Here is a 14232-nt window from a genome sequence, read left to right on the forward strand (position 1 = left end):
CTCCCCTCATCCCCTGCCCCAACCCAGCATCCTCTTGCCTGTTTCCCTGAGAGGACCAGAAGGAAGCAGACTTCTGTTGGGTCCTCTGTCTTTGGCCATGAGTTAAATCCAAATGGTGGGCGAGAGGCTGGGTGTGTGTGTGGTTCAGTCAGTAGAGAGCATTCTTAGGCTGTGTGAAGCCCTAGGTTCCGTCTAGGCACCACATAAACTAGGTGTGGAGGCACACACCTGTAACTCCAGCACTCAGCAGATAGAGGCAGGAGGATCAGAAGATCAAGGTCATTCTCAGCTTCATGGTGGGTTTGAGGCTAGCCTGGGCTACATGAGACCCTGTCTCAAGGGAAAAGGTGAGGAGGGGAGGGCTTTGTGGGAGAGTTTCTTCGTGCCTTCCCTTGACGCCGGGGTGCAGCCAGGCTAAGGGCCACTGTCTAGGGAAAGGAACCATATATGCCACTGGGGAAAGAGGACTCTAGGCCTGCAGGCAGCTCTTTTGTGCCTAGCTGGGTGGGACTTTGGGAAGAGCATCAGAATGTAAGGACACACCCTGGCTTCCCCTGCCCCAACCCGGCAAAACTTGAGAGTGAATGGAAGAAACTGGACGCAGGTGTCTAAGCCCAAAAGCAGCAGAGGAGAGGCACACTGTTGTTCCGAAGAGGAAGAAGTCAAGGAAAGCATGGAACTGTGTTTAGTTGTATCTTTAGTAAATGAGCCTCAGGGACTCAAAAGGTACTGGTGGGTGGGGATAGAGCAGCGGTAGGGGCACTTGCCCCATGTGCTGGAACACTACACAACAAAACAAATCCAGACAAGACAAGAAGGGGCATGGTGGCACACACCTTTAATCCCAGCACTCGGGAGGCAGAGACAGGTGGAGCTCTGAGATCAAGGCCAGCCTGGGCTACAGCACAAGTTCCAGGATAGCCAGAGCTACATAGAAAAACCCTGTCTCAAAAGGAAAAAAAAAAAGACATTAAAAAAATAAAAACTTGTATGTCAATAGTAATTCCACATTACTTACAATAGCCAAAAAGTGGGCGCACTCTGTGAATGGAAAAACAAGATGTGGTGTACACAGGCAGCGGAACACTACTCAGCCACTAAAAGAATAAAGCCAGTGTGGACGGACCTTGAAAACAAGATGTTAAGTGAAATAAGTCAGACACAAAAGTCTGCTACTTATAATTCCACTCATATGAATGGCTGGAGATGGTAAATGCAGGAAGAAAGATTAAGGCTTACTAAAGGCCAGGGTGGGAAGTCACTGCGATTGGTTGGTTACCGAGTGTCTCTGGAGGCAGCTGAACATGCTAGTGTTAATGTTAGCACTCGTGATGGATGCTATCAGGTTGTGTACATAAGGGATTAACATGGAATTTTATGCCACATAACACAACAGAGGAATATTAATAAGTCAATGCATTCACTGAAGAGAATAAAATGATAGGAAGTAGGGTCGTCTGTGGAAAACCTGGGACCACTATTTATACATAAACCAAACTCCAAACAAGGCACAGGTGGGAACTGGCCCTCTCCTCTTCATCATGTGGATTTTTTTTCTTTTTTGAGACAGTGTCTCATGTACCCCAGGCTGGCTTCAAACTCACTGTGTAGCTGAGGATGGCCTTGACCTTCTGGTGCTCCTGCTTCTACCTCCTAGGTGCTGGGAATGGCAGGTGTGAACCACTGTACCCTGTTTATGCAATGCCCTCTTGCAGATCAGGAAGGCATGCTGCCAACTGAGCTAGAGCCTTAGCTGTTCTCTCTATGGATTAGTAATGTTAGCTGGTCAAGCCCAGGCTAGCTGTGTCGGCAGCCCAGACTCTCTCAGTCACTTCCTGGCTGTGTGACCTGGAATAGGTTATTTAGCCTCTCTGAACCTCTCTTCCTTGTCTGAAAAATGGGGATAGTAATAACATCCACGACCCTAAGGGAGAAAAATCGACTTCGCCCTTCTGGTACACAGCCTGGTTGTATAGTAAAAGCCCCGTCAACTGTGGCTACGAACTGGGAATCCTGTCCGCAGTGAAGTCACTAGGGACTCTTCCCCATTGTGAGGGCCTAGGAACCCAGAAGGCTGGATCCTTGAGTCTGAAGGGAGGGCTGAGCTGCTGGCCAGGTACCTCTAGGTGCTCCTTAAGCCCTGGGTAGCTGCCCAGAGAAGCTGAAAATTCAGCAGAAACCAAATGTAATTAGAGAGCAGAGTCTGTGACAGGGTGAAGGGAAAAAAAAAACACCCATGTACCTATGTGAGGGTTTGACATGGCCTGGCCAAATCGGACAGAGTGTATGGCTCTGCTGGGGAGCGCGAGGCCTCGCTGTAATTTCGGGGTGATCGCTCTACTTGCCTTCAGCAGAGTAGATAATTGACTCTCGCGGCTCCGCCTCATTTCCCTATCATCAGTGGGGAATGAGGGGTTTTTAAGTGAATTTTTCAGATAACTAAAGTTGATCACTGTGGTCCCTAACATTTTCTTCCCACTGAGTCACTCTGAGGAGAAATTTCTCTGCTATGAGTGACACACTTCCTTGCTTCCTTGGTCAGAACGGTTTGATTTAGCCCACCTTTCCCCTGTGGGGTTGGACATGTCTGTCCATCCTCTGACGGCTGCAGGAGGCTGCACTTTCTTTGTCTCTGTGTTTGCTGTTTATTTCCGTGCTTTTCTGCCTGGACATAGTGCTGTTGGGGTGTGTATGTGTGTGCACATGCACGTGTTTGTGCATATGTGTGTTTTGCACATATGTGTAGAGGCAAGAAGAGGGCATTGTGTATCTTTTGTCACTTTTTGCCTGTGTGTGTGTGTGTGTGTGTGTGTGTGTGTGTGTGTGTGTGTGTGTGTGGCAGAGGGGTGGTAATCAGAGGACAACTTTCCGGAATCTGTTCTCTCCTTCCAGCATGTGTGTCCTGGGGGCCTTGCCATCAGGCACCTTTGGCTGATGAGCCATCCCACTTGGCTCCACCTTAGTCTTGAGACAGTTTCTCACTGAATCTGAAGCCAAGCTGATGGCCAGTAAGCTCTTGGGATCTGTCAGTCTCTGCCCCACAAAAGTGGCATTGCTTGCTGGGCTATTTTGTGGGTGCTGGGGATTTGAACTCGGGTTCTCTTGCTTTCATGGCAAGTTCTCACTGAGCCATCTCCCTAGCCTTGCCTTGTGCTTTTAGGGGCTTCATAAACACTGAGACACAAATATAGGCAAGTTCATATACACGTCCTTTTGTAGTGTGAGGAGCCAGAGTTGTGTTCTCGTGACTTCAACAATGTCCTAAGCCACCTTTATTCTAGCAGCATCCCCAAGTGCTGAATTCTGCCTCCACCCCACCCCCTGATGAACCATCTATCTCGAGAGAGGTCAGCTTACCTCCTAGCATGTTGTATGAAGTTTCCTGGCCAAAAATGAACAAATGTCTACTTCCTTGAGATAGGGCATCAAAGGAACACATTCCACAAGTGGACCAAAGTAACCATTTCACCAAAGTCCGACTTGACAAAACCAGGAGTTTAATAGGCTTACTCAAGAACGTGAGTGAGGGGGTCACTAACAGGAGTTAGGGGGTCAAAGCCGCCACATCACTGTAAAGTCTCACCCTAGCTTGGATGGATGACAGCTTCTCAAAGCTGCATAGATAGAGTCTCCCCTTCAGTTAACCTCCCACCCCTGTACACTCCAGCACCCCTCAAGACCCCAAGCATCTGGGGCACAAGTACATGCAGCTCAGGGGGAGGTATAGGAAGGAGAAACTGGAAGCCACCCCCTCCTCTGTGAGGGGGCATCATCAGGCCCCCTGATCTTGATGGTCCCTTGCAAGTGGTCATAGCTGCTTGATGAGGATGGTAATGTCTGTTATGCTTGGAGCACAGCATTCGACAACGCAGCACTCCTAGGTACTTGGGAGATGTTGAGTTGACAAGTGAGGGGTGGAAGAGGCTAAGGACAGCTACAAGACCCTGTGACCACGTTCTGCCTCCCTGTCCAGGGCACGGCTTTGTCACCTACTGGGTTTGGGCTATTCCAGAAAGAATGGAGGCCACCGCCAAGCATGGCAGCTCACGCCCACAATCCTAGCACTCTGGGGGCTGAGGGAAGAGTTTGAGTTGGAGGCTGACTTGAGGTGCATAGTGATATCCTCTCTCAAAATAGAAAAGAAAAAAATCATGGAGGTATGGATAAGTACCTGGAAAGCAAATGTCCCGGGATGCTCAGCAGAACATGAAGGACTCGACTAGCTTTGGACTGACACAGTTTCATGCCCAGCGACTGTGGCCCGAAAGGTCCTGGGGGAGTGGCTTGTCTAGATCCTGAAGCTGCTCACAGTGGCAGGTGGAGAGGAAGCAGCCAGCCTCTGTGGTATCAGTCACCTGAGCTTTGCAGCTACTGTTCTCAGGACCGCTTCCAAGCTTCCCATCTCGGACTACTTCCCGGAAGTGTCCCAGGTACCTGAGCAATGACCTGGAATCAGGGGACCTCGGCTGCCCTGTGAGAACCTGAACGATCATGTAACTTCCGTGACCTTCTGTCTTCCTGTCTATAAAGTAGGGAAGAAAGTGAAGCCTGTGAGGATTAAATACTGCTCATGCCTTCCAGGATGGCGCCTGGCACATGGGGAAAGTTAAATATGACTATCATTATAATGGAATCATAGCACATACACATTGAATGCTAACTACACGTGCTTGGCAATAAAGACAGAGGGGGAGTGGGGAACGGCTCACTGTTAAGCGCTTGTCTAAATCCTCAGAACTTATGTAAATGTAAATGTCTGGTGGGTGTGGAGGCGGCTTGTCCTTCCAGCTTCAGAAGGTAGAGACGGGGAATCCTAGAACAAGCTGGCCAGTGAGACTAGCCAGATCCATAGGCTCTGGGTTTGACCGATAGACCCTCCCTCATTGAATAAGGGGGAGAGGGATCGAGAAAGGCTCCCGTCATAACCTTGGCCCTCCTTGAGTATATACATGCACAGCATGCACACATGCAGACATGCCCACACACTTGCAAACATGAATATATACATATTCAAAAATGGGAAGGAGAGATGGGAGTGTGTGTGCATTCACACACACACACACACACACACACAGGTTTGTCAGTCCTTCCACGCCCTGGAAAGGTCTCCTGGAAAGTGTGGGCGGGGGACGCTCCACTGTTGCCTCTGTCCTGTGAGCCACTGTCAGTGCGAGTGGAGGCTGTCACTCTGAGGGGACTGGGAAACAGAAGGTGATGCCCACTGATAGTTTGGCAGCCCCAGTCTGTACTTATCAATATGCAGGGCACAGATGAAGGAGTGAGCCAAGATGAGGTGGTGTGTGGGAGCCCGTTCTCTGGTTCCTCGTGTCTTTACCCAGCAGATCCGCATAGAGAGGATGATTGGACCCTGGGCCTGAGTGCAGGTGTCTGAGGTGGTCTGCACTTGGCTGTGCTGGGGGGAGGTTTTTGCTCCACCCCTTGGCCTCTCTATAAATACCCTGGGGCAGAGACAGTCGGGCCGTTGGAGTAGGTTCCAGGCCCTCTCGAGGCTATCCTTGATTTTCTATCTGTTTATCTCCACAATCTAAATCCTTCTATCTAATATTTCCTGCTGCTGGAACTCAAGAAAACTCTGGGGAACAGTGGGGTTGGTGGGTAAATGCCCCGCAGTGGTGGGCATCAGAGAATCCATGGTCCTGTCTACTGCAGGATGGATGCTGGCTTCCAGATACACTGACCCAATCAGCTATCGGGAAAGACTTGGGTAAAACCGGTGATGCTGGTGGAGCCCCAGCATATTCACAGACTACGCCAAACCCTGTCTTCTCGTGCCTGCTCATCACCAGAGTGCCACTGTGTCTCTGCTCACGGTGGCCTACCCCAAGGACACCTTTCCTATGCCACTCACTCCCCCCCCCTTTCCTCTGAGTATCAAAATCCTAGAAAGCTGGCATGCAAAGGTCAGTTGGCCATCTGTGCCCACAGGCAGCAGAGGTACTCTCTGTTCCAGCCTGCCCAGGGCTGAGGTGCTCTTTGAAACAGGGGTCTTTTGGTGCTGAAAGCAAGACAGATGGTCCTCTGGCAGGCAGACAGGTGAGCCATCTTTCACTGCCCACTTGCAATGAGGAACCCTCACCTGACTGTCTTAACTGGAAGCGATCTTTCTTGCCTTCGATATTCTCAAACAGTGTTTGTGCCTGTCGGTACCTAAACTCCACTCCTGCTGAAAAAAAATCCCAGTGTTTGGGAGACATCTTATTTTTGTTGTGTCCTGAATGCACCAAGGGAGAGGTCAAAGTAGGAGGTGACAACAGGTTGGGTAACCTTCCTGCGGTTCTGGGCCACTCTATCCCTTTCCATGGCTTAGAATGCGGGTTTCCGGAGAGCCATCCGTCTTGAAAACATTTAATTACAGGGAAAGATCTCCAAGGCTGTCTGTTACCTCCCAGGGATACATTTTTTCCCCCCTGCTCTTTCTGAAGGAGCTTGGGCAGTGAGGAAATGGACCTGAAGAAGCATCTAGGGACCTGGAGGGATTCCTGGAAGGGAGGAAGAAGGAAGGGAGAGCAGAGAGGTGGAGCCAGGGGTGGGTGCGGTGAGTCAGGGGGAACGTGCCTGAGTAAATGAGTGAGAGATAAGACTGAGTGGAGCAAGGGAAAAGATGATGCACAGACAGCCGTGCTGCTGGGCCCAGCTGGCACTGAGAGGAACGGGGGTCACAGAGGTGGCAGGCAGGAGCCCTGAGGAAAGGTCCAGCTGGGAGGACTAGAGACAAACCAACCAAGGAGGGCTTCCCAGAGACAGGGAGGCGGAAAGCTGTGACCACGTTTGCACTGGGGGCAGGGCAGTGGCATCCACTGAGAGTGAGCTGCGGGGCTGGGAGGCCTTGGAGGTTGTGCCTTCGTCAGCTCCCCAGAACACTTGGCGGCTGATGGGCGTCTCCAGGTGCCAGGGATTCCTTCCAGACACCCCCCTGCAGACTCTTCTCCAGGGACCGTGGAGATGGTAAGGCCGCGTGGACCTAGGATCTAAGGAAGCCCTGACCCTGCGTGTCCTCTCTTGCAGGCTGTGACAGCGAGCACTGGGGTCCCCACTGCAGCAACCGGTGTCAGTGTCAGAACGGCGCCCTCTGCAACCCTATCACCGGCGCCTGCGTGTGCGCCCCGGGCTTCCGGGGCTGGCGCTGCGAAGAACTCTGCGCGCCCGGTACCCACGGCAAGGGCTGCCAGCTGCCTTGCCAGTGCCACCACGGCGCCAGCTGCGACCCGCGCACCGGAGAGTGCCTCTGCGCACCGGGCTACACCGGCGTGTAGTGAGTAGGGAGGGCGTGGCCTGGGGGTGGGGCCTGGGAGAGGTCAGGACTGCAGGGGCGGGGAAAAAAGGGATGGGGCGGAGCCAGAAGAGATGAAGCCGGGCTGGGAGAGGAAGGCGTGGCCGGGATGGCCCTGCCTTGGAGCAGGACAGTGCTGGGGCCTAGGAGCCCTCACCAGGTCTTTCAAGCTCTTTGGCAATTTCTTAGCACCCTAGTGAGCAGGAAGATGAGAACAGAAAGTCCTGGTGTGACATCTGCCCTCTGAACCCCCAAGTGCAACAGTGTCTAACAGTATCCAGGCCTCACCTACGCAAGTCTCACATCCATGCCGTGAGTCACATGTCGGAGGGCCGGTCCTAGTTAGGGGACGCAGAAGTGAGCTTGTCCTTCTCAGTTGACCTCTGCAGGATGCCTCTGCTTGCCCCATCCTAATTGATACATCTGAGGCAACGGGCTGGTAAGAGCCCAACTGATACATCACAACTGATACATCACGTGCTGATTGGTCCCCTCGCTTCTGTGCCCTGGGGAAGCCACACTGACAGGCGATCCCCAAGACAACTTAGTCGGCACTCTCACAGACAAGACTGGTGTTCTTCCAGCCCTGCTGAAGGCTCTAGAGTCATTCTAGGATCCTTAGGCATTGGCCAAGGATGCTGACCATAAGACATCCTGGATTGAGAGCATTTCCTGTCCCAGTGTGTCTGGGCTCCCAGGGCCTTTGAGCTTGAAGTCATGGCCATCAGAATGAGATCCAAGGCAATGATGCAGACCTTTCCCATGCTCCCCCAGTGGCTGGCCCCCCACCCACCCATGGCAGCTGGGAGCTTTTCAGAGTCTGGAATGGACATGTCTTGGAATTTCTGGCTCCCCGCTTTGAAAATAGGCAGGTTTTGAGGGGCTGGAGAAATAACTCAGTGGTTAAGAGTGCTAGCTGCTTTTTCCAGAAGTCCTGAGTTCAATTCCCAGCAACTACATGGCAGCTCACAACCATGTATAATGGGATCTGATGCCCTCTTCTAGCATATAAGCATACATGCAAAGAGAGCACTTGTACACACAGAATACATAAAGGAAGAAATCTTTAAAAAGAGGCGCGCAGGGAGGGGGTGGTGGCGGCAGGTTTTTGAAGGCGAAATCCAAGGCCACTTCTTAGCCCCTTTGCCCTTGCTCTCTCATCCACCTGGCATGCCCTTCCACTCTCTCAGTGAAAATAGCCTCATCTTCAAGGCCTAAGTAAACTAACTGCCTTCGTAGGGAAGGTCTCTTCAGCCTCCTCCCCAGAACTTTCAAGGGTTGGCCCCCGCAGTACACTACAGTTCAATATAGTATAGCTGAGACCTGTCTCCCTCTACTGGCGGGGATCGGAACACCCACTCTTCAGGTGCAGGGTTTCAGGCCCTTGATTCTGTAGTGGGCTGATGGCTGACACCATCCACCACCTGTGGTGGAGGAGGAGTCAGGTGCCAGGTGGGGGTCGGGGCTGAGATTAACCGTTCTTGTAGGCAAGGCTCACTAGGGAGCCCTCGGGCGCTCTTGGAAATGCTGCTATCTGAGACCTCTCTCTCTCTCTGTGTAGCTGTGAGGAGCTGTGCCCCCCTGGGAGCCATGGAGCTCACTGTGAACTACGGTGCCCCTGCCAAAATGGGGGCACCTGCCACCACATCACCGGCGAGTGTGCCTGCCCTCCAGGCTGGACGGTAGGTGGAACCCTCAAGATGCAGGTGGGCACCAAAAGAGGTCTTGGCATCCATCACAAGACCATGAAAGGCTAAGTTCTTCTCTTCATCCCTGTCTATAGTCATGAGCCATCGTGAGACACTCACTAGCAGTGAAGGGTCCCTGGTCTAGGGTCTGTGTGGCCTAAGGCAAGTTACTTAGCCTCTCTGACTCAGTGGTCTCTCACAGGCAAAAGAGTTGGATTTTCCTCATATGATGGGCTCTGGCTAGGTCTAGGCATGTAGCTCAGTTGGTAGAATGCTTGCCTAAGATGCATGATCCCTGGGTTCAATCCCTACCACATAAAACTGGGCCTGGTAGCACAGACCTCTAATTCCTGCACTTGGAAGGTAGAGGCAGGAGGATCAGAAGCTCAAGGTCATCTTCAGCTACATAGCAAGTTCAAGGCCAGCCTGGGCTGCATGAGACCCTGTCTGAGAAAAATGTTTTAATTAAAAAAAAAAAAAATCGACTCTGAATTGGGTCTGGGTACCCAAAGGAGCTTCAGGTGTGGCAAAGGAGTTGGGAAAGAGCCAGAGCAGGGTATGTGTGGTTCATCTGGCCTTGTGAAACCTTACCCTAGCTCACATATTCATGCTGACTCTGTGGCCCCCAGAATCTGTTATATTCCCAAGGGTACTTCTGATGCAGCCTCTACCAGCACAGGCCTCCAGTCTGGGAGGCCTCACTACGGGAAGCAGGCAGAGATCGAGTGTCACCTGGGGAGGCCTATGTTCAGGTGACGTGTCCGATGCTGCCTCTGACAAACCTCCCTGCCTCCAGCCACAGCTTCCCCATGTATACATGTGATTTCCCTTCAGTGAGCCTTGCTCGGGTTGGCTGTCATGGTAGGTAAAATCCTCAGGCATGACTGCATATCCAAGGTGCTTGGCAAATGCCAACGCCTTTTATACCTGCTTGATTTATAGCCCTGGATGTCACAGGCTAGCCATAGCCTCCTATCAGCTGCCAGGCTCCCCGTCAGCGCCTCCCTGTGGTCCCAAGCCCCTGAAAGGCTGCCAGCCTCAGAGGCTGCCCTTCCACACTGTATCCCCTGTAATACGCCCCACTTCGGGAGAGGCTCAGTTGCCTCCCCAGGGCCTGAGGACAGTCCTGCTGAGTAAAGCAAGATATATCAGGAGGCTTTGGACACCAGGCTCCCCAGGGCAGCCAGGAAGGACATCTGCAGGCCCAAGGATGCTTCTAGACAGGGAGGGACCTTAGGATTCCAGTGTGGCTACATACTAGAGTCAGCAAAGGACAGGGGTCACGCTTGAGCCTCTGGGAACCCATCTTTAATGAGCTCCCCAGGTGACTCTGAGGAGGGCAGTGTGCACACACAGCTGCACTTGGAGAGCATTGATCAAGAGTGAAGGACTTCCTGCTGTGTTCCACAGAGCCCTTAGCGCCTTGCGGTGGGTGGGGAAGAGAGCCTCATCACTGGGATTCAGGCCCCCCTTCCCCCACCACCACTCCATCCGAGTTTACTCAGTATGGACGTTCTAGGAAACAGGTCACAAAAACAGCACCAGTCACAGCCTGAAGAGTCTTGAACACCGTGGTCTGACCATAAAAGTCCTTTCTTGGATAAGAGAGAGAGAGCAGGGAAGGTTAGTGGCCTGCCTTAGGCCACAGTGTTGGTTAGGAGTGAGGTGGAGTTAGAGCCTGGGTCTCAACTCCAGAAGCACCAACCTAGGTGCTCTCGCTCTCTCTCTCTCTCTCTCTCTCTCTCTCTCTCTCTCTCTCTCTCTCTCTCTCTCTCTCTCTCTCCTCCTCCTCCTCCTCCTCCTCCCCCTCTCCTCTCCCTCCTTCCCTCCCCCTCCCCTTCTCCTTCCCTGCCCCCTCCCTCTCTCCCCCTCTCCCCACCTCTGCTTCTCTCTCTCTCTCTCTCTCCTTCCTCTCTCTTCCCTGCTCTCTGTCTTTCTGTGTGTCTCTTTCCTCTCTATCATTTCCCCCCCTCTCTCCCTTTGTCCCTCTTCTCTCCTCCCCTCTCCCCACTCTTCTGAAAGGACAGAGGGGATGACATCACCCCTTTCACCTGTCCCCTTCTCCCGCCCTAACCTGCTTTTGGGGAAGGCCTCTATCACCAGACAGCTTCCAGGTGTCCGGTGCCCACGGGCAGGGCTCAAGGAAGCCCCTCAGCCAGGGAGGGAGCCCTGAACCTGGAGAGGCCTCTTCTGAATGCTGCTGTGGGCTGCTGGTCTTCAGGGACAGGAGAAGGAGAAAGCCAGCACAGAGTGGTGGCTCTTTTCCTCACACACCTTTTCCAGGTGACCAGAAACCCTGTCTATAGAAAGCTTTGGTGCTGAGGACTTTGTTTTAAATTTTATGATAGACAATCGAATTTCTATTTTTGACATAGCATTGAACTTGCAGATTTGCATGAATTATTAATACCCTGGTGCATGCAGAGTCACAAAAGGAAGCTTCAGCTCAGGCCTGAGGCTCCTCCAAGGAGAGTTGGGGCTAAGGAAAGGTTGATGCAAGGGAAGGGTCACCTGTCCTTGTCTCCCACTGCCTGACTTGCCATTGGCCCCCATGGGGCTCCAGCCATCCCTTTTCCCACTCTGAGACTGATGGAATGGTTGCTCACTGCCACCACTCTGCTGGGACACTGAGTACAGAGAAGCTTCTGGGAGCTCAGGCCCATCTGGCCCTCCAGGCCACCAGCCCCCAAGAATGCCACAGGCCCCTTCCCTCGCCTGGCTGTAATGAGTCCGGTGTGGAGAGCCCATACAAAGAACCTGGGAGCTATTTTCCCGGTGTTTGCTTGCAGAGGAAAGAGAATGATTGCAGGTAGCTTGATGACAGTGGACCCTGGGGACAGGCAGAGGGCAGGAAGGGTGGCAATCGGCCCCTGGGGAATTCCCAGTCTGATGTAGAGGCTGAATGGAAGGGGTACATTCACACATGCTCATGTGTACACAGACGCTCACATGCAAAGGAAATAATGGGCAGGAGGAGGGATGGAGCCAGCAGCCAGGAAATGGGGCCAGTGATGGCGGAGGCCCAGAGAGGGCCTCCTGCGGCTTAGGCTTTGGTGTCTCAGACACTAGGGGTTGGAAAGACAACTGTCGAGGCCAGTGCCTGGTCCTGAGGTTGGGATCACCTCCACAGCACCTTCACCAGCCACCGCTCAGTGTCTCCATGGGCTCCTGGGTCAGCACCCACTAATGTGACTGCCCAAAATGCTGGCAAGACCGAGCCGCCATCTTGGCCCCTTCCTTTCGATCTTCTGTCGAACACAGACCTCTGACAGTGGAGCTGCTCTCCAGAGCCCCACAGAAAAACTAGGCCTGACCAGTGGGAAGAGCAGGACTTGACCCCATTTCATGCCAACCTTCTAAATGCTGTGTAGCCCAGGAGCCCACTACAGTGGAGACACCGCTGGACTTTGCAGGTTGCCAGACAAACGACTCGGACTATAAGGCTTTGTTTTCCCTTGGGTTTGGAGGCTGAGAAAGGTGTCTGGGTGTCGTCTAAGGTGACTCCATCAGGCAGGGCTGATGATTTCTGAGCCTCTCTCCCCAGCCTGGAGATGGCCATCTTCTTCCTTCGCCTTTGCATGGCTATCCCTCCGGCCTTCTTATAGAAGCCAGACCCACCAGCACAAGGATGGTACCACCCATGACGGGCTGAACCCTCCCATGCCAATTACCAATTAAGAAGATGCGCTACAGGGCCTGGAGAGATGGCTCAGCAGTTAAGAGTGCTGGCTGCTCTTCCTGCTCTTCCAGAGGTCCTGAGTTCAATTCCCAGCACCCACGTGGCAGCTCACAACAGTCTGTGATGAAATCCGATGCCCTCTTATGGTGTGCAGATGTACGTGCAGACAGAGCACCCGTACACATAAAATACATATACTCATACACTAGCACGTACATTTTTTTAAAAAGAAAGAAAAAATGCATTGCTTGCTTATAGGCCGATCTTACAGAGGCATTTTTCCGGTTGAGAGTCCCTTTCCCAAGTGATTCCAGCTTGTGTCAAGTTGACATAAAACTAGCCAGCACACATCACCACATCTGTCTTTTTACATGACTTCTGGGAGCAAAGCTAAATGCTTATGTTTGCACAGCAAGCATGTCACTGATTGAGCTGACCCTCCGGCCCTCTGCATATCTGATTAGTCCCCGAGTTAGCTTGGATGAGGGCCCACGGACACAAGTGTTTGACTTGACCTCTGAAAAGGCCGAGCATCCACAGACGACCATATCCAGACGCACTGGGAGTTAGGATTGCGGCCTGTGAGTCTCAAGAAGATGAAGTCCCGGCAGGAGAGGAACCCTCATGCTTTGCCTGCCTCCTCCAAAGGTCGTTCTTCCAACCGGCAGTAGTTGATCATTTATGTAATCCTGCATCACCTCCTCAGTGCCAACTTTGTTCAGCTGACATTCATTAAGGGCTGCTCATTAAGGTGCTGTGCTGGCTTCCTTTGTATCCCTAATCTCACTTATCTTTACAACTTCCTAGAGACCAGGGGTCATCTCTCTCTCTCTCTCTCTCTCTCTCTCTCTCTCTCTCTCTCTCTCTGGGGTGTGTGTGTACATGAATGAGGGCTCCACCTGTTCAAGGGTGAGGGCACTGGTAGGCATAAGCATTCCCTGCCTAAGTTGGCTTGAAGTCATTTTCAGGGTTGGAGGACCCTCGACGTCCCCAGACAGTAAGGACAGAGGTGCACAGAAGCCAGAGACAGGCCCCTGCCATCCCCAGGCTCCCCCCCCCCCCACTTCTGCACACTGGCCTCGCAGTCCTCCCTCCGCCAGGCCCCTTGGTGCCTGCAGAGGGTAATCTGAGCTGAAAGCCTCCCATTTAATTCATCACAACTCAATAACACGATGCGAGAAGACGGCTCTGGTCTGGCAAGCTCCTCCCGACTGAACTAGCTTCTTGGGGGCTGGTGATTATTGGTGCTTAATAACTGTGTGTTGAACAAATTGATTAATTAATTGGAGGATCATCTTCATTCTCCATAAGAGAAATGATTATCTCTGGCTGAAAGGGTGGCAGGAGACGAGACTAGGCTCAGACATCTGATGAAGACTTGAAATGTATACAGGCTGTCTTAAAGGTATATACCACAAGGCTAATACTGGCGGCTGGGGGCGGAGAGAAAACAGCTCTCAGTGCACATGCTCACAACCCCAGTCTGGGTCTCGGGGCTTCTCCCTCCGTTTTCTACCTAACATGCTTTTACTGCTACTTTTTTTTTAAAGATTTATTTATTATTTTATGTATAT

General features: G+C 52.4%; 1 protein-coding gene across 26 annotated transcripts in view; it reads left to right on the plus strand.

The window, feature by feature from the left end:
• The window catches only part of Megf11 (multiple EGF like domains 11), a 337954-nt gene that overhangs the window by 254400 nt on the left and 69322 nt on the right, over positions 1-14232 (plus strand). For all 26 annotated transcript variants that reach the window (XM_076576504.1, XM_076576500.1, XM_076576505.1 and 23 more), the window contains 2 exons: positions 7027-7273; positions 8853-8973. In XM_076576504.1, coding sequence (XP_076432619.1) covers positions 7027-7273; positions 8853-8973 — 368 coding nt within the window. The remainder of the gene's footprint in view (positions 1-7026; positions 7274-8852; positions 8974-14232) is intronic.

Source organism: Peromyscus maniculatus, chromosome 7, assembly GCF_049852395.1.
Source record: "Peromyscus maniculatus bairdii isolate BWxNUB_F1_BW_parent chromosome 7, HU_Pman_BW_mat_3.1, whole genome shotgun sequence".
Taxonomy (NCBI): Eukaryota; Metazoa; Chordata; class Mammalia; order Rodentia; family Cricetidae; genus Peromyscus; species Peromyscus maniculatus.